The 18,793-nt window shown below is 46.9% G+C and overlaps 1 protein-coding gene across 1 annotated transcript in view; it reads left to right on the plus strand.

Moving 5' to 3' along the window:
- The window catches only part of gyg2 (glycogenin 2), a 139,623-nt gene that overhangs the window by 54,583 nt on the left and 66,247 nt on the right, over nucleotides 1–18,793 (plus strand). The window contains exon 4 of the mRNA XM_034173521.1: nucleotides 12,374–12,536. Coding sequence (XP_034029412.1) covers nucleotides 12,374–12,536 — 163 coding nt within the window. The remainder of the gene's footprint in view (nucleotides 1–12,373; nucleotides 12,537–18,793) is intronic.

Consider the following 18,793-nt stretch of genomic DNA (forward strand, 5'->3'; position numbering starts at 1 on the left):
ATATTGACACCTTTGAAGACATTATCTTAGGAATGTACAACAAAATCAACAGAAATAAGCATTTATTTGTCTGTGGAGATTTCAATATAGATTTTTTAAACCCTCACAATCATCCACAAATTACCTCATTTATAAACACCTTGTACTGTTTAGGACTGTTTCCAACCATCATTCATCCTAGCAGAATAACTATGGCTACAACAACTCTCATTGACAATATTTTAACTAACGTTATATCCGGTAATCTTAGTGGGGGACTACTGGTCAGTGATATCAGTGATCACTTGCCAGTTTTCTCAGTCTTTGCATTGGAGGGTTGTTGTATGTATCGAAGCAATATCAAATTCATGAGTAGAAAAGTAACACCTGAAACAATTGATAATTTAAGGGAGGATTTATCAAGTCAGAATTGGTCAGATGTTTTTGTTGATGATGTTGACAGGTCATATGATGCTTTCATTTCCATTTTTTCCAGTTTGTATAATAAACACTGTCCATTTGTTGACAAAATATATAGAAATCAATATAGCAACAAACCATGGATAACTAAGGGACTTCAGAGGGCATGTAAAAAGAAAAACGTACTATATAAACAATTCATAAAACTACGAACTAAGGAAGCTGAAAGTAAGTATAAAACATATAAGGAGAAGGAGAGAGCATATCTCACCCATATTGGCCTCTCTTCATTGGCTTCCTGTTAATTCTAGAATAGAATTTAAAATTCTTCTTCTTACTTATAAGGTTTTGAATAATCAGGTCCCATCTTATCTTAGGGACCTCGTAGTACCATATCACCCCAATAGAGCGCTTTGCTCTCAGACTGCAGGCTTACTTGTAGTTCCTAGGGTTTGTAAGAGTAGAATGGGAGGCAGAGCCTTCAGCTTTCAGGCTCCTCTCCTGTGGAACCAGCTCCCAATTCAGATCAGGGAGACAGACACCCTCTCTACTTTTAAGATTAGGCTTAAAACTTTCCTTTTTGCTAAAGCTTATAGTTAGGGCTGGATCAGGTGACCCTGAACCATCCCTTAGTTATGCTGCTATAGACGTAGACTGCTGGGGGGTTCCCATGATGCACTGTTTCTTTCTCTTTTTGCTCTGTATGCACCACTCTGCATTTAATCATTAGTGATCGATCTCTGCTCCCCTCCACAGCATGTCTTTTTCCTGGTTCTCTCCCTCAGCCCCAACCAGTCCCAGCAGAAGACTGCCCCTCCCTGAGCCTGGTTCTGCTGGAGGTTTCTTCCTGTTAAAAGGGAGTTTTTCCTTCCCACTGTAGCCAAGTGCTTGCTCACAGGGGGTCGTTTTGACCGTTGGGGTTTTACATCATTATTGTATGGCCTTGCCTTACAATATAAAGCGCCTTGGGGCAACTGTTTGTTGTGATTTGGCGCTATATAAAAAAAAAATTGATTGAATTGATTGATTGAATGATATAAGAATAAGTTAATCAATATCATGAGACTCAGTAAAAAAAACATATTATAATGAATTACTTGTCAAAAATAGAAATAACATCAAAAACACATGGAACATATTAAATGAAATAGTAAAAAAGAATAGAGTAACTAGAGATTATCCTTCTTTTTTTCAGAGTAACAACTACATCACCATTGATAACGACGAGTCTATTGCTGAACACATTAATGAATACTTCGTTAATGTGGGTAAAAATCTTGCCAGTAAGATTGACTCATCAACTAATAACTTCTGGGTAAATAATTCAACGTTTAATAAATCTGTTTCAATGTTCATTGGTGGTACTCATGAAAGGGAAATACTTGATCTGGTTCATGGTTCCAAAAGTAAGAAATCGACTGATTTTAATAATTTGGATATGGCTTTATTAAAAAAAGTTATTGATTGTATAGTAAAACCGTTCAATTATATTTGCAATATGTCACTAAGTACTGGTAAATTTCCTTCTCAAATGAAAATAGCCAAAAACTATAGCCATTTTGTATAAAGCCAAAGACCTACTGCCGCAAGAAGGGTTACTTACTTTATATCATTCTCTGATGGTACCATATATGACATATTGTGTTGAGTCATGGGGAAACACTTACAAATCAAATACCAATCCAATATTCCTTTTGCAAAAACCAGCCATACGAATCATCTGCAATAAACAATATCGTGAACCAACTCATTCTCTATTTGTGTCTTTAAATTTATTAAAATTCATTGATTTGGTCGATTACATTACAATTCAAACTTTATTTCGAGCGAAAAACCAAGCCTTACCGAGACATGTCCAGAGTCTGTTCCGATTGAGGGAATCCAGATATAGTTTAAGAGGTTGTGCAATTTTTATGAAACCACCAGTAAGAACAAATGTAAAGGGTTTTTGTGTGTCTGTGGTTGGGGTGAGGAAATGGAACAAATGTTCAACAGAGGTTAGAATGAGTAGTACCTTAGTGAGATTTAAGAAACTACTCAAAAAGAACATTATGTGTAAGTATCATAAAGAAGCAAATATAATTTGATTTATATGGAATGTTCAATTTATAAGTGGGACTTATTGTATATTTGAATGTGTGGGTATGTATATGCGTATGTAGATATATAGATATGGGTAGTTGTATATGTATATAAGTGACTGTGTATATGTATGTATATATTTATGTTTGTAAAGTATATACGTATGTATATAGGTATATATGGCACAGCCCAAGCAGAGGGTCACCCCCAAGAGCCTGGTCTGCTTGAGGTTTCTTCCTTATAGGGAGTTTTTCCTCACCACAGTTGCCTAGTGCTTGCTCTGGGGGTTGGTAAGGTTAGTCCTCAAGTGCCTTGATTCGACTTTCTTATGATCTGGTACTATATAAATATAATTATAAGTGAATAGTATATTGATGTGTATGTCTGTGTGTCGACATGTAGTAGTGAATTTATATTTATGTAAATATGACTGATTAGAATTGTTGGACTTGTACTAGCAGGGGTGGGCGCTAATAAGCTTTGCTTCAGCCCACACCCTTTCGGACTCACTAGTTTTGTCTGTGTTTGTTTGTGGAATTGTTCATTTTTTTCTATTTGAATATTTTGTGTGCCGAATTAAACTTTGTCAAACTTTGTCATTGTCCTTTTGGCAGTGTGATTTTGTCCTAATTATTTGCTGAGGGAGTTTCCCATGTCATCATCCTCACTGTTTACATCCCACCAATGACAGGTCAAGGGTCAGTGACGTCATCACCTCCGTGACAGCGAGGGTGCAGAACCTTCTGTACAGACAATATCATCAACCCAAGACTGTGTGCCATTCCTTCAATAACAAACCATGGGTGAGCAAGGACATCAAGGTGACACTGAACAGGAAGAAGGCTGCATTCAGGAGTGGAGATAGTTTGGAGCTGAAGAGGGTGCAGCAAGAACTGAGGGAGAAGATCACAGAGGGTTAGGACAGTTGCAGGAGGAAGCTGGAGAGCAAGCTCCAGCAGAACAACTTGAGAGAGGTGTGGAGTGGGATGCTCTCCTGCTCAGTGTCTGAGACAGTGTCAGATGACTCCACGGTGCACGAGGAGGACATAGAAGGCGAGGGATCAGGGAGGCTATCATCCAAGTCATTTGTTTCAATGCCAGATGACATGGTTGTAGTGGTGGGGGAACCACCCCATATTTGTTCACACAACTCAAAGTACAGAAGAACAACTCTGCCATCGTTGCTTCTGTGTCCGCTCTCAACAGCCAGATGATATTTGATCCTGATTGCCTTAATTTGTGTGGTCAGGGTAGCCCGCATTAGTGCTCCCCTTCCATGGGGAAACTCACTAGAGGGCTTTGCAGGATACTGCTCTGAAAACAGTGTCAATATGTCCACGTACGTGCTTTGGCAAGACTCCCAATCACCATTTTCTTGTGTCTTGTTGACTTTATATCCCAAAACAGGACCCCCCCCCTCAACGGGCGCCTCCTGGCGCCCGACCGGGCTTGTCCGGGTGGCGACGGTAGAAGTCGGCCAGGAGGGCCGGGTCCAGGATGAAGCTCTTCTTCACCCAGGAGCGTTCTTCGGGACCATACCCCTCCCAGTCCACCAGATATTGAAAGCCCCGGCCCATCCGACGGACGTCCAACAACCGGCGCACTGTCCAAGCCGGCTCGCCATCGATGATCCGGGCAGGAGGTGGTGCCGGACCGGGTGTACAGAGGGGCGAGGTGTGATGGGGCTTGAGCTTCGACACATGAAACACAGGATGGATCCGCAGTGAGGCTGGAAGCCGAAGCCTCACTGCGGCGGGATTGATGACCTTGAGGATTTTAAACGGTCCTATGTACCTGTCCTGTAGTTTAGGGGAGGCCACTTGTAGTGGGATGTCCTTTGTGGACAATCACACTTCCTGCCCGGGGCGATACGTAGGGGCCGGGGTCCGCCGCCGGTCTGCATGGGTCTTCGCCCTCATCCGGGCCTTCAACAAAGCAGAACGGGCGGCGCGCCACACCCGACGGCACTTCCGCAGGTGGGCCTGGACCGAGGGCACACCGACCTCCCCCTCAACCACCGGGAACAACGGGGGCTGATACCCCAAACACACCTCAAAGGGGGAGAGGCCGGTGGCTGATGACACTTGACTGTTGTGGGCGTACTCGATCCAGGCCAGATGAGTACTCCAGGCCGCCGGGTGTGCGGCTGTCACACAACGCAGTGTTTGCTCCATTTCTTGATTGGCCCGCTCTGCTTGCCCGTTGGTCTGGGGGTGATACCCGGACGAGAGACTGACCGTGGCCCCCAGTTCCCGGCAAAAGCTCCTCCAGACATGCGAGGAGAACTGGGGACCGCGATCGGAGACGATGTCTGATGGTATCCCATGCAGGCGGACGACGTGGTGGACCAGGAGGTCCGCCGTCTCCTGGGCCGTAGGGAGCTTCGGGAGGGCCACGAAGTGGGCCGCCTTGGAGAATCGGTCCACTATCGTGAGGATCACGGTGTTTCCCTGGGACGGCGGGAGGCCCGTGACAAAATCCAGGCCGATGTGGGACCAGGGGCGATGAGGCACGGGCAGCGGCTGTAGCAGTCCCGGAGCCTTGCGATGGTCGGCCTTGCCCCTGGCACAGGTGGTACAGGCCTGGATATAGTCCCGGACGTCGGCCTCCAGGGACGCCCACCAGAAGCGCTGCCGGACAACTGCCACGGTTCTTCGCACCCCTGGGTGACAGGAGAGCTTAGAGCCGTGACAGAAGTCCAGGACTGCAGCCCTTGCCTCTGGTGGGACGTAAAGTCTGTTCTTTGGTCCAGTCCCGGGGTCCGGGCTTCGTGCCAGGAACTCCCGGACGGTTCTCTCTACGTCCCAGGTGAGGGTGGCCACGATAGTGGACTCCGGGATGATGGGTTCCGGTGGATCCGACAACTCCGCTTTGACCTCGTCTTCGTGTACCCGGGACAAGGCATCCGACTTCTGGTTCTTGGTCCCGGGCCGGTAGGTGATGCGGAAGTCAAAACGGCCGAAGAACAGTGACCAGCGGGCTTGCCTGGGATTCAGCCGCTTGGCGGTCCTGATATATTCCAGGTTCCGGTGGTCAGTGAAAACCGTGAATGGCATGGACGTTCCCTCCAACAGGTGTCTCCACTCTTCAAGAGCCTCTTTCACCGCAAGGAGTTCTCGGTTGCCGACGTCATAGTTCCGTTCAGCCGGGGTCAACCTGCGGGAAAAATAGGTACACGGATGAAGGACCTTATCGGTCTTCCCACTCTGGGACAGCACAGCTCCTATCCCTGAGTCCGAGGCATCCACTTCAACCACTAACTGGCGACTAGGATCGGGCTGCACCAGAACGGGTGCAGACGAGAAGCGCCGTTTCAACTCCTTGAACGCGGCATCGCAACGATCCGACCAGGTGAAGGGGACTTTTGGTGAGGTCAGGGCTGTCAGGGGGCTAGCAACCTGGCTGTAGCCCTTAATGAACCTCCTGTAGAAATTCGCAAAGCCGAGGAACTGTTGCAGCTTCCTACGGCTTGTGGGTTGGGGCCAGTCTCTCACCGCTGCAACCTTGGCCGGATCAGGAGCGACGGAGTTGGGGGAGATGATGAACCCCAGGAAGGACAAAGAAGTGCGGTGAAACTCACACTTCTCGCCCTTAACAAACAGCCGGTTCTCCAATAACCGCTGCAGGACCTGACGTACATGTCGGACATGGGTCTCAGGATCCGGAGAAAAGATGAGTATGTCGTCTAAATATACGAAGACGAATCGGTGCAGGAAGTCCCGCAAGACATCATTAACCAATGCTTGGAACGTCGCGGGAGCATTTGTAAGACCGAACGGCATGACCAGGTACTCAAAATGACCTAACGGGGTGTTAAATGCCGTCTTCCACTCGTCTCCCTTCCGGATCCGAACCAGGTGATACGCATTCCTAAGATCAAGCTTGGTGAATATCTTGGCTCCATGCAGGGGCGTGAACACCGAATCCAACAAGGGTAAGGGGTATCGGTTACGAACCGTGATTTCGTTCAGCCCCCTGTAATCAATGCATGGACGTAATCCGCCATCCTTTTTCCCCACAAAAAAGAAACCCACACCCATCGGGGAGGTGGAATTCCGGATCAACCCGGCAGCCAAAGAGTCCCGGATGTAGGTCTCCATTGATTCGCGTTCAGGTCGTGAGAGGTTGTACAGCCTGCTGGACGGGAACTCAACGCCTGGAACCAAATCAATGGCACAATCATACGGGCGGTGCGGGGGAAGGGTGAGTGCCAGATCCTTGCTGAACACCTCCGCAAGGTCATGGTACTGCACCGGCACCGTCCCTAGATTGGGCGGGGCTCTGACCTCCTCCCTGGCCTGGGAACCGGGAGGAACCGAGGAACCTAAACATACCCGATGGCAGGTCTCGCTCCACTGGACCACTACCCCGGACGGCCAATCGATCCGGGGATTGTGCTTCAACATCCAGGGAAAACCTAAAATCACACGGGAGGTGGCCGGAGTTCTCCCGGTGATTCCCCGACACCACCAGAGTTACTGGTGGTGTCTTGTGGGTGATTGGAGGGAGTAGGGAGCCATCTAGTGCCCGTACCTGCACAGGCAAGGTAAGCGCCACCAGAGGGAACCCTATCTCCCTGGCCCATTTGCTATCAAGCAAATTCCCTTCTGAGCCCGTGTCCACCAGTGCTGGGGCCTTCAGGGTTAAATCCTCATAAAGGATTGTAACTGGGAGTCGTGTGGCGATGTGGGTGTGTCCCACGTGAACGTCTCGGCCCCCCCCTAGCCCAGTGTCTAGGGGCGGGCGTTGGTGTTTAACCGTTCGGGGCAGTCCCGTACCTGATGCTCAATCGAGCCACAAACAAAACACGCTCCGCGGGCCAGCCTCCTTTGTGTGACCGGTGCCCTAAATGTTGCCCTACTCGTGTCCATAGCTTCGTCAGCAGGGGGAGCTGTGATCGCACGGAGCGCAGGGGCCGTGGAGCGTGGGGAGGGCGGAACGCGGTCGGAACCGGAAGGGAGAGCGACGACGCGTGCCTGGCCACGCCCTTCGTCTCGTTCCCGACGGCGCTCATTTAACCGATTGTCTAATCGTATGACAAGATCGATAAGCCCATCCAAATCCCGCGGTTCGTCCTTAGCCACCAGGTGCTCCTTGAGGACCAATGACTGTCCGTTTACGAAGGCGGCGCGGAGGGCAGTGCTATTCCAGCCGGACCTCGCAGCCGCGATGCGGAAGTCGACTGCATAGGCAGCTGCGCTCCGGCGCCCCTGTCTCATTGACAGCAGCACGGCTGAAGCGGTCTCTCCTCTATTAGGGTGATCGAACACTGTTCTGAGCTCCCTCACAAACCCATCATATGTCAGAAGGAGCCGTGAACTTTGCTCCCAGAGCACTGTAGCCCAAGCGCGTGCCTCACCACGAAGCAGATTTATCACATAAGCTACTTTGCTAGCGTCGGTTGCGTACATGACGGGACGCTGTGCGAAGACGAGCGAACACTGCATAAGGAAATCCGCGCACGTCTCCACACAGCCTCCGTACGGCTCTGGGGGGCTTATGTATGCTTCAGGGGATGGTGGGGGGGGTCGTTGGACAACCAGTGGAACGTCGCTGTCACGCACAGGGTCTACGGGAGGGAGAGCCGCAGCGGCGCCCGGAGGGCGCGCTTCCACCTGCGCGGCGAGAGCCTCCACTCTGCGGTTCAGGAGGGCGTTCTGCTCGGCCATCAAGTCTAACCGAGTCGTGAAAGCGGTGAGGATCCGCTGCAACTCACCGATTACCCCTCCTGCGGACGCCTGTGCGCCTTGTTCTTCCATTGGCCGTTCAACAGCCGGTTGACGCCCCTCGGGATCCATGACGCTGGCCGAGATATCCTGTTGGGAAAGTGTAGGAACACGGACCCACAACAGGGGGCGCAAATGAACGGACAATGGAATAGGTCAAATAACAACACTTTACTGTTGCGAACGTGCACAACAAACACAACAAATTACAACAATGGACAAAGTTCAATTCACGAAGGTGTCGTGTGGGCAGGCTCGAAGATAGGAGACGCCTCTCCAAAGTAGAACCGGAACCACACGGTTTCCTCCGCCACAGGACCCCGGGAATACTGGAGCCGGCAAGTTCCGAACTCCCAGGTGGCCACTGCCTCCGCGTGTCGGACCTGGTACTGCTGGCGAGGAACAAGAACACAATTAACGTGGGCGCGTTTGCACCCAGCAACCTGTACGGCAGGGAAGCTACCTCCACCTCTCGTTGGGGAAAAAAGTCTGCAATCACTCACAAAAATCACAAAGGTTACTGTCAAGCAGTCAGCTGAGATTATTACCTTCCAGGTAGAACGATATCTCGGCGATGAGGTGGAGATGCGGTCCTGCTGATATACCCCAGTGATAATTGCCGTCAGCTGTCTCAGGTGATGGGTGACAGCTGTTACCGAGGCTGCTCCTGTGGGGCGGTGGCGCCCTCTGGTGGTGGTGGGCCAGCAGTACCTCCTCTTCAGCGGCCTACACAACAAAAACTACATAATTCTGCCTCTTTATTGGACCACACGAACGAGCCTGGCATCATGTTTTGTGTTTTATGGAAGTGACGTTGAGAGACGGAAGCTTGCTCTGATTGGATAGTATTTGGGGAACTTCTGCCACCTAAAGGTCTGGCATGTTTATGAATATGCTTAAAAACACACTTATGCAGTTAGGTGTGGATTTTTTTTTTTCCTAAAAATGAGGTGGTGTGTACTACAGTTTTTTTTTCTAGACAGAGGGGACAGGATATTTGGTTTTACAAAAACCCCACTATGTGTGGACAAGGCCTTAGTTGTCTGTGTCCAGGAAAGGCTGTGGGTCCTGACAGCCTCAGCCCCAGAGTGCTGAAGGGATGTGCTTTCCATCTGTGTAGGATTTTCCAGCACATCTTCAACTTGAGCCTCAGCCAAATGGTTGTTCCTCAGTGGTAGAAAACCTCATGTCTGGTCCCTGTGCCCAAGAAGGACTCCAACACACTTAGTGACTACAGACCTGTGGCCCTAACATCACATGTTATGAAGTCTCTTGAGAGGCTTATCCTGAGGCACCTCTGCACAGTCATCAAACCATCACTGGACCCCCTGCAGTTCGCATGCCAGCCCAACAGGAGAGTGGAGGATGCCATCATCTTCATGTTGCACAGAGCTTATTCTTACCTGGAGGAGGCAGGCAGCACTGTGAGAGTCATGTTATTTGACTTTTCCAGTGCATTCAACACCATCTGACCTGACCTGCTCACCGATAAACTACTTGACATGAAAGTGGAGCCTCCACTGGTGGCGTGGATTACCAATGACCGTAGTTGGCTTCAAGAGGCTTCTCACAGGCTTTGAGACATTACATCTGACACCATCAGGAGCAGCACGGGGGAACCACAGGGGACAGTCCTGTCTGCTTTCCTGTTCACACTGTACACTTCAGACTTCAGGTTCTGGTCACAGTCCTGCCACCTGCAGAAGTTTTTGGATGACTCTGCCATTGTGGGCTGCATCTGCAGTGACCAGAAGGCTGAGTGCAGGAGTGTGATGGACAGGTTGTCGAGTGGTGTGGACTCAACCACCTGCAGCTCAGTGTATCCAAAACAAAGGAGCTGGTGGTGGACTTCAGAAGAGGGAAGACCCTTCTGAACCCAGTTACCATCAATGGAACAGAAGGGGACATTGTGGACTACTACAAGTACCTGGTTGTCCACATTGACAATAAACTAGACTGGACTGTCAACACAGAGACTGTGTATAAGAAAGGTCAGAGCCAACTGTACTTCCTCAGGAGGCTCAGATCTTTCAGTGTCTGCAGAAATATGTTGCAGATGTTTTACCACTCAGTGGTCTCCAGCATCATCTTCTATGCTGTAGTGTGCTGGGACAGCAGGCTGAAGGCAGAGAGAAGCATACTGACAAAGCTGGTCAGCATCCTGGACAATACCTCCCACCCTCTGCATGCCAAACTAATGTCCTGTCAAAGCAACTTCAGTCATAGACTGAGACCACCGAGGTGTACCACAGAATGCCACAGGAGGTCTCTCCTACCTGTGGCAATCACATTTTATCATCCCCCCCTTCTGCAGGATGAATACATAATGAACACAGTTATTCAGTTATTCAGAGTTATGTCCATTGTTCAATACTGTCAAAGATCTTATGAAATATATCCAGTCATTTCACATACATTTGTTGTGCTTCTTGTAAAAAAAATTGCTTGTTTTCTATTTAATACTAAGACTTTCTGTAATTGTGTATTTAACTAACCACTGTTTACTGTTTCTGTACCCTGGCAAAATAATTTCCTTCAGAATAAATAAAGTTGATCTTTATCTTTAAAGGGGCACTTGAGATGTTATTAGCAGAAAATGTCCTGTAGTGGGTTTGGAAGTTCTCCAAATAGGTTTCATTAAACTGTCAAATTCTGTTTGAACTGGCATTGACTGAAACCACAGTCCAATTTGGACCAGGAGTCCTTCTGATCTTTTATCCAAGATAGGGACTGTTCATTGAAGTGTCCTGGGGTGTCATGAATTCAGGCCAGGAAATGTTCGAGCTCTCTTCAGATACTTTGTGAAAAAGGGGTCTGGAAGACTCTTGGTGCCTGTCACCAAGCCGAGTAATAACACAGAGTCATTCAGCTTCGCATTCCGGCCTTAGGATTGTCCATTCCACAGAGGCCAAGTTCAGTGTCCTGTGCATCATTGGTTCCATTTTGGTGGGAAATATATAAAGTTTTGGAAAGTGTTTTCCAGTTGGACATCCAATTTAAATTTGAGTCATTATACTTGGGGGCCATTACAACAGAAAATGCTTCCTCTAATGTCAAATGCTTATTTCGGATCCTAAGTGCTGCTAGCAGAAAAGCTATTACCAGGAGGTGGTTAAAACCTGAAGTACCTACTGTAGAAGAATGGATCGACATAACCTATGATATGTTTAAGATGGAGAGGATTACCTTTGTTCTGCAACAAGAAATTTTTTTTGAAAAGATGGGAAAGACGAATAATCTATGTCACGCCAATACGACCATCATTTGTTTAAAAGTGGACCTTTGGGTCCTTTTTCTGTTTTATTTTATATTCTCCCCGTAGAGGGCTTTATGTGTCATTGTGGTTTACCCCAACATTTTACACGTGTTTGTTTATAAATATTTTTGTTCTTATGTTAAAAATGGTTATAGGTAGATATTACTAGATGTTTGAATGCCTAATGGGTCCCTACTTGTTTTTGTACAGCTTATGAAGTCTAGGACATTTTACTGTAGGTTACAGTGATACAATTACAGATGACTAAATGAGGAGTATGTTATGTATATTCATGGAAAAGCATAATAAAAAAGAATTAAAAAAAAGAATGGACAAAATACTGAAGGTGGTCTGACTCAACACCTCACATGATATAAAAACAAACACACGAAAATAGCACAGCACGGTGGCTTTGTGGTTATCACTGTTGCCTCACAGCAAGAAGGTCGTGGGTTTGATTCCCACCTGTGGCCTTTCTGTATGGAGTTTGCATGTTCTCTCCATGTTTTTATGGGTTCTCTCTGGGTGCTCCGACTTCCTCCTACATGCAGAGACATGCAGGTTAGGTGAAATGGAAACTTTTTTCTGTCTGTATGCTGTGGTACTAAACCGTGGTGTCCAGACCTCAGTGTGAACCAAACCGTGGCGCCTGTGTTCCGTGACACCCCTATTAGTGATGTATTTAATTGCTTATTAAACCAAGTGTCTAATCAGCCAATCATGTTGTACAAACTCATTGTATTTGTTCTGATGAGTCTCAATTTCTGCTGTGGCATTCAAAAACAAAGTGGGTTGAACCCGATACTCATGAGGTGTACCTAATAAAGCAGGGAGTGATTATTCATGTATGTATACTGACACATATAGATGCACTGCACCAATATTGTTTTGACTTCTTTAACCTCCTCAGGTTCTTTGTAACGTGGATGAGCTGTTTGAGAGAGATGAACTGTCTGCTGCTCCAGATCCCAGCTGGCCAGACTGCTTTAACTCTGGTGTGTTTGTGTTCCGCCCATCTCTTGACACACACTCCAGGCTCCTGGACCATGCCCTACAGCATGGCAGCTTTGATGGTAAAGCATAACCACAGGTTTGGAATGTATTTATAAAAAAAATGGATTTAAAGTGAGAAAATATGTTTATGTTTTGGTATGATTTCTGTTATTTAACAGTATAAATATCCCAACATGTTTTTAGTCATCCTTTTTCTTTTATCACTGTAGTTGACCAATTTTTGCACATTGTGCAAAAAATTGTTCATGATCAATGAATTTTGACCTTGAGTGCTGACCTTTGAAGCTGAGCACTGATGTCTGTTTGCTGTACTCTGATTCTGTTCCTTGACTTTTGATTCTACTTGCCAATACTGTACAATCAACAGTCATACATCGATAGATTCTTTGGAGTATGACAAATATTTTGATATAGGCCACACTCAGTTCTGATTTTAACATTTTTACCGAGTATTGAAAAATATGTAAAACCTTAAAACTCTATCTCTGTTATGGCAAAAAAAAAAAAACACAAACAAACAAACAAAAAAACAACAAAGACAAGGATTAGGACCCACAACAGCAGAGAACAGGCCAGAATAAAAAAATGAAACAATTTATTGTAGTAACACAGTAAGTAACAAATGTAGAAAACTGAGGAATCAGGCACTGGAGGAGGGAAAGACCAGCTAGAACAGAGGTAGACACAGTGAGCTCTCAAACCAGATGGTAACGGAGGGGATTCCAGAACCAGACAGACCCAGGTGACTACAACAGAAATGATGGAACCAGGAAAAGCTGAGGACATGGAGAAAGGAGTTAGTACAGGGATGGCCAAGTTCGGTCCTTGAGAGCCACCTTCTTGACACTCTTAGTTGTCTCCCTGCTCCAACACACCTGAATCCAATGAAAGACTCGTTAGCAGACTTTTAATGAGCCTTTCATTGGATTCAGGTGTGTTGGAGCAGGGAGACAACTAAGAGTGTCAGGAAGGTGGCTCTCGAGGACCGACCTTGGCCACCCCTGAGTTAGTACAAGCAACAATCAGAGGAGACAAAAGTTAAAAAAACTAATAACTTGTCCAGAATACCCTGCAGGCAAAACTGAGTTCCCGGAGTCTGAATGAATGAAGAGGCGAGGTATATAAACAGGTGGTGATAAGTGTAGACAGGTGAATCCAATCAGCTCCGAATGCAGGCTCCAGATGACACAGGAAGGGAGAGGTAGTGAGGCAGATAAAGGCAGCACAAGAGTACCCTACCCCCCCACAACACAAACCCCCAGGTGACTTACCAGACCAGTCCGTGTGGGCCTGATAGAAGACACAGATGGGGGGGTCCAATATGAGCACTCGTCAGGGCCATAACGCTTACAGTCCACCAGATACTGTCAACCTGACCCCGGCGGTGCCCATCCAATATCCAGTGCATGGTCCAAGCTGGATGGCCATCCACAATCCAGGTGGGAGGAGAGAGTTCATCCAATATCCAGTGCATGGTCCAAGGTGGATGGCCATTCACAATCCAGGTGGGAGGAGAGAGTTCAGCTACAGGCCACAAAGTGCTGGTACAAACTGGCTTCAGATGAGAGACATGCACCACAGGATATATTTTGAGAGTCCAGGGCAACTTGAGCCTGATGGCAGCGGGGTTGACAATTTCTTCCACCACAAATAGTCCCAGGTATCGGGGAACCGGCTTCTTGGCTGCAGCCTTCAGAGGCATGTCTTTGCTGGACAGCCATTCCTCCTGGCCAAACTGGTAACTGGGGGCCATGGTTTGGTGCTTGTCTGCTGATATCCTGAGGCTGATATTCTACTGAACATTTGAATGGAGATAAACCAGTGGCAGAGCTCACCTGGGTGTTATGAGTATATTCAACCCAAGGTAGATGTGCACTCCAGGGGGACGGATAGGAGGATGTGACGCAGCATAGAGTGGCCTCAAGTTCCTGGTTGGCCTGCTCCGCCTGCCCGTTGGTCTGGGGATGAAATCCAGATGAGACTGACCGAGGCCCCTAAGGAACTTGAGGTGTAAACTGGGGTCCTCTATCTGACATAATGTCTACAGGGATGCCATGCAGCTGGAACACATGATGAACTAGGAGGTCAGTGGTCTCCAAGGCTGAAGGTAACTTGGGCAGGGCTACGAAGCCTTTGAAAAATGGTCCAGGATGATGGTGTTTCTGCTTGAGGTGGGCAAACCAGTGATAAAGTCCAGACAGATGTGTGACCATGGGCGACCAGGAAGAGGATGGAGGAGGCCAGACAGTGGCTGGTGAGATGCCTTACTCCTGGTGCAGGTGGTACAGGTGTTTACATACTCTCGCACATCTGCCTGGATGGAGGTCCACCAGAAGAGTTGCTGGACCAGATGTAATGTTCTGTGGATGCCTGGGTGACAGGAAAACTTTGTTGTGTGGATGAAATGAAGGACGGCTGAGCAGGCTGAAGGAGGCACAAAGAGCTCCAGGGTCTGGGTGGGTCTTCTGGGCCTCCCAGACGACCCTCTTAATGTCCCAAGTGAGTCCTCCAACCACCATCTGACTTGGGAGCATACAGTCCGGAGTAGGTGAGTAGTCCAAAAGCATCAAGCTTAATGTCCTTGGAACTGGGTCTGTAGGTGAGTGAAAAGTTGAAACGTCCAAAAAAACAGAGACCACCTGGCCTGTCTGGAATTAAGTCTCTTAGCATTTTGTATATTGGTGAGATTCTTATGATCAGTCCACACAATGAAAAGGGACTGACGTACCTTCCAATCAATGTCTCCACTCCTCCAGTGCCTCCTTCACAACCAGGAATTCCCAGTTCCCCACATCGTAGTTGCACTCAGCGGGAGTCAGAGGCAGAGGGAAAAATGAAACCTAAAAAAGATATGGAAGACTGGTGAAAAGCACATTTTTTCTGCCTTAATAAAGAGACAGCTCTCAAGAAGTCTCTTGAGGACAAGGCAGACATGTTGGATGTGTTCCTGAATATTTCTGGAAAATATGAGCATTCTGTCGAGGTATCGGATAACAAAATGGTTCAGAAAATCATGGAGGACATCATTTATCAAAGCTTGAAAAACGATGGGAGCATTTGTGAGGCCGAAGGGTATAATGAGATATTCAAAATGCCCTAGCAGCGTATTGAATGCGGTCTTCCACTCGTCCCCTTCCTTGATGCGGATGAGGTGGTAAGCATTCCTAAGATCGAGTTTGGAGAATATTGCCACCCCCTGCAGTGAGTCAAACATGGAATCCAGTAAGGGAAGTGGATACCGGTTGTGGACGGTAATGGGATTTAACCCACAATAATCAATGCATGGATGGAGCGTCCCAAAAAAGAATCCAGCCCTTAGGGGCGAGGAGGAAGGACAGATAAGGTCAGCAGCCAGGGAGTCTTGATATACTGATATACTTTTAAGATTAGGCTTAAAACTTTCCTTTTTGCTAAAGTTTATAGTTAGGGCTGGATCAGGTGACCCTGAACCATCCCTTAGTTATGCTGCTATAGACGTAGACTGCTGGGGGGTTCCCATGATGCACTGTTTCTTTCTCTTTTTGCTCTGTATGCACCACTCTGCATTTAATCATTAGTGATCGATCTCTGCTCCCCTCCACAGCATGTCTTTTTCCTGGTTCTCTCCCTCAGCCCCAACCAGTCCCAGCAGAAGACTGCCCCTCCCTGAGCCTGGTTCTGCTGGAGGTTTCTTCCTGTTAAAAGGGAGTTTTTCCTTCCCACTGTAGCCAAGTGCTTGCTCACAGGGGGTCGTTTGACCGTTGGGGTTTTACATAATTATTGTATGGCCTTGCCTTACAATATAAAGCGCCTTGGGGCAACTGTTTGTTGTGATTTGGCGCTATATAAAAAACTGATTGATTGATTGATTGATACTGCTCCATCAATTCCCTCTCCGGGTACAACAGGTTGTAAAGATGACTGGAGGAAAAAGGCACGTCCGGAAGCAAATTGATAGAGCAGTCACACAGTCGGTGAGGAGGCAAGGAGAGAGCCCAGCTCTTACTAAAAAACTTCCTAGAGATTATTGTACTGTTTGGGGACTACAGAGAGCACAATGGACATGGTGATAGACTCCCTGGAACCCTGGGTGAAAGGAACAGAGGAATGAAGACAGTGGAGGTGACAGGCTTTGTCCCACCGGGAGATGGTCCCGGTCGGCCAGTCGACACCAGAGTTGTGAAAGATTAGCCAGGGATGCCCCAACACCAGTGAGGGAGTAGCGGAATAAACAAAAAATTGCAGTGATTCATGATTTGTGATTCATGGTTACCCGAGACTAGTAACATGACTGGAACAGAGCTCTCAAGTTTCACTCATTCATAGTGAGACTCACGCTCTCAAATGGTCATGTTAGGTCTCATGCATTCGGCGTCCACCAGAATGTGAGCCTGAATGATTATGGTAGGATCTAAAAAATTTGAATCGGCACCTGAGTCTATAAGAGCCTGGAGTTTAACAGTCTGATTACCAAAAAAGAGTGTGGCCAGGAATTAAGTTCGTGGCAAGCGGTCACCCATGAAGTGTGTACAGCTCAACAAAAGCCTGTTGGCCGAACCGGGCATTAGTGAATATGTCCCCAGGTGTTACAATACAAGCACTCCCTGGCTGTCAAATGCTGCCTACCCTCCCTTCAGGAGTCAATTGGGTCCCTGCTGAAGAGCCAATGCAGCTCGGCAGGGGGCACTGTGAGCACAGGGAGTGTAGTCCTGGTGGAGCACGAAGAAGAAGGACCGGGGCCCGCTTGTAGAGGGAACCGAGGGGAAGACGCATGCTCCATCCATTGGCCTTTCTCCCACAACCAATAGTCTATTTTGATGGACAAGGAAATGAGTTGGTCTAAGGAGGAGCATAGATCCTGGATCACCAGCTCATCTTTCAGCATTTTGGACAGACAGCTAACTAATGCACTCCGTAGCACAGCGGCATTCCAGCTGGACTCCAAGGATAGATTGCGGAATTCGATGGAATATGCCACCATGCTATGGGTCTCCTGCTTGATGGACAATAACCACTGGGAGGTCGCTTGTCCCCACATTGGGTGATCAAAGACCAGTGGTGGGCACAGATAACCAAAAAATTAACTTTGATAACAGATAATCAGATAACTGAAAAGTTATCTTTGATAAAGATAAAACAATAAACCACCCAAAAATGTATCAGAAGTTACAGATAACCGATAAATTCCAGTATTGTGTCTGGTACACTTGCAACTACTAACAAGCTGATTTTGAGTTTTAACACCACGATCACTTCTGGTAACATCAAAAGCGACAACAGACCCAAACAATGAGCCAGCACTTGTGTCTTTGAACATCTTGCCCCCTGCTGGAAGCTCCTGTTTACTACATGACTTCCAGCACAGAAGCAAGCTGAGAAGAGCCACAAAGCTCAACTCTGCACTCAATCACAATGCTGCCATCAGGCCGAGGTCTTGGAAAATAAACCAATGCTGAGTTATGGTTTGGTGTATAAACAAAATGACTACTGATAGAATAACTCCATTAATGTCAATTCTGTCATTTGTACAAAGTTAAAATATAACATATATCATTTAATGTTGAATAATGCACTAATTCTGAAGTTTTGTAAAGAATACAGACAGATCGCAAATGATTCTGGGTAAAATGTGTCTCCGCTAACACTGATTTGGTTGAGTCATTCATTATGTAAACCAACACATTAATATGACGTGTGTTGTGTGTTGGTGTTTACATAAATGTGCTTTTGTAAATTTGTGCATTTTCAAAAAAAAAAAAAAAAGCCAAGTTGTAATTAGATAACCATCTGATATAACCGGTGTCAAAAATAAATAGAACATTGCCATGATCTACTGGTGCCAGTGCGAGTTTTGGCCCTTTTTCAGCTGATTTTTCATTTGTGCAAGAATTTTTTGGATTGCACTGAGTTTCAGGTTAACAGAGAAAGAAACTGATCTGTTTTTTAATGGAGCAAGAGAATTAAAAATATTATGGAGACCGTTGTTGTAATGAGAAACCAGATCATCAGGAGTGGATAGGTTGTGAATATCAAGGAGACAAAAGGAGTGGATACTTGAAGAGAGAGTGACAGGGTCAGTGTTCTTTATATTTCAGAACTTTGCTCTTTAATGCCCTGCTTATTGTCCTTGACAACACTGTATGTGTTGTTTGTTCCAGAGTAATATATATAAGATGTCTGAAATTCGGTTTGCGTTTATGAAGATCCACGCAGATTAAACGTAGCAGACACGGAATATTTGAAACTTTTTTTTTTGATAAGTTTCCTGGATCTCATGCATGCAGTCTCATATTAATGTGATGAAAGGCATAAAAATATACGAGGGCTGTCAATAAAG

This window comes from Thalassophryne amazonica, chromosome 1 (assembly GCF_902500255.1).
Source record: "Thalassophryne amazonica chromosome 1, fThaAma1.1, whole genome shotgun sequence".
In the NCBI taxonomy this organism is placed as follows: Eukaryota; Metazoa; Chordata; class Actinopteri; order Batrachoidiformes; family Batrachoididae; genus Thalassophryne; species Thalassophryne amazonica.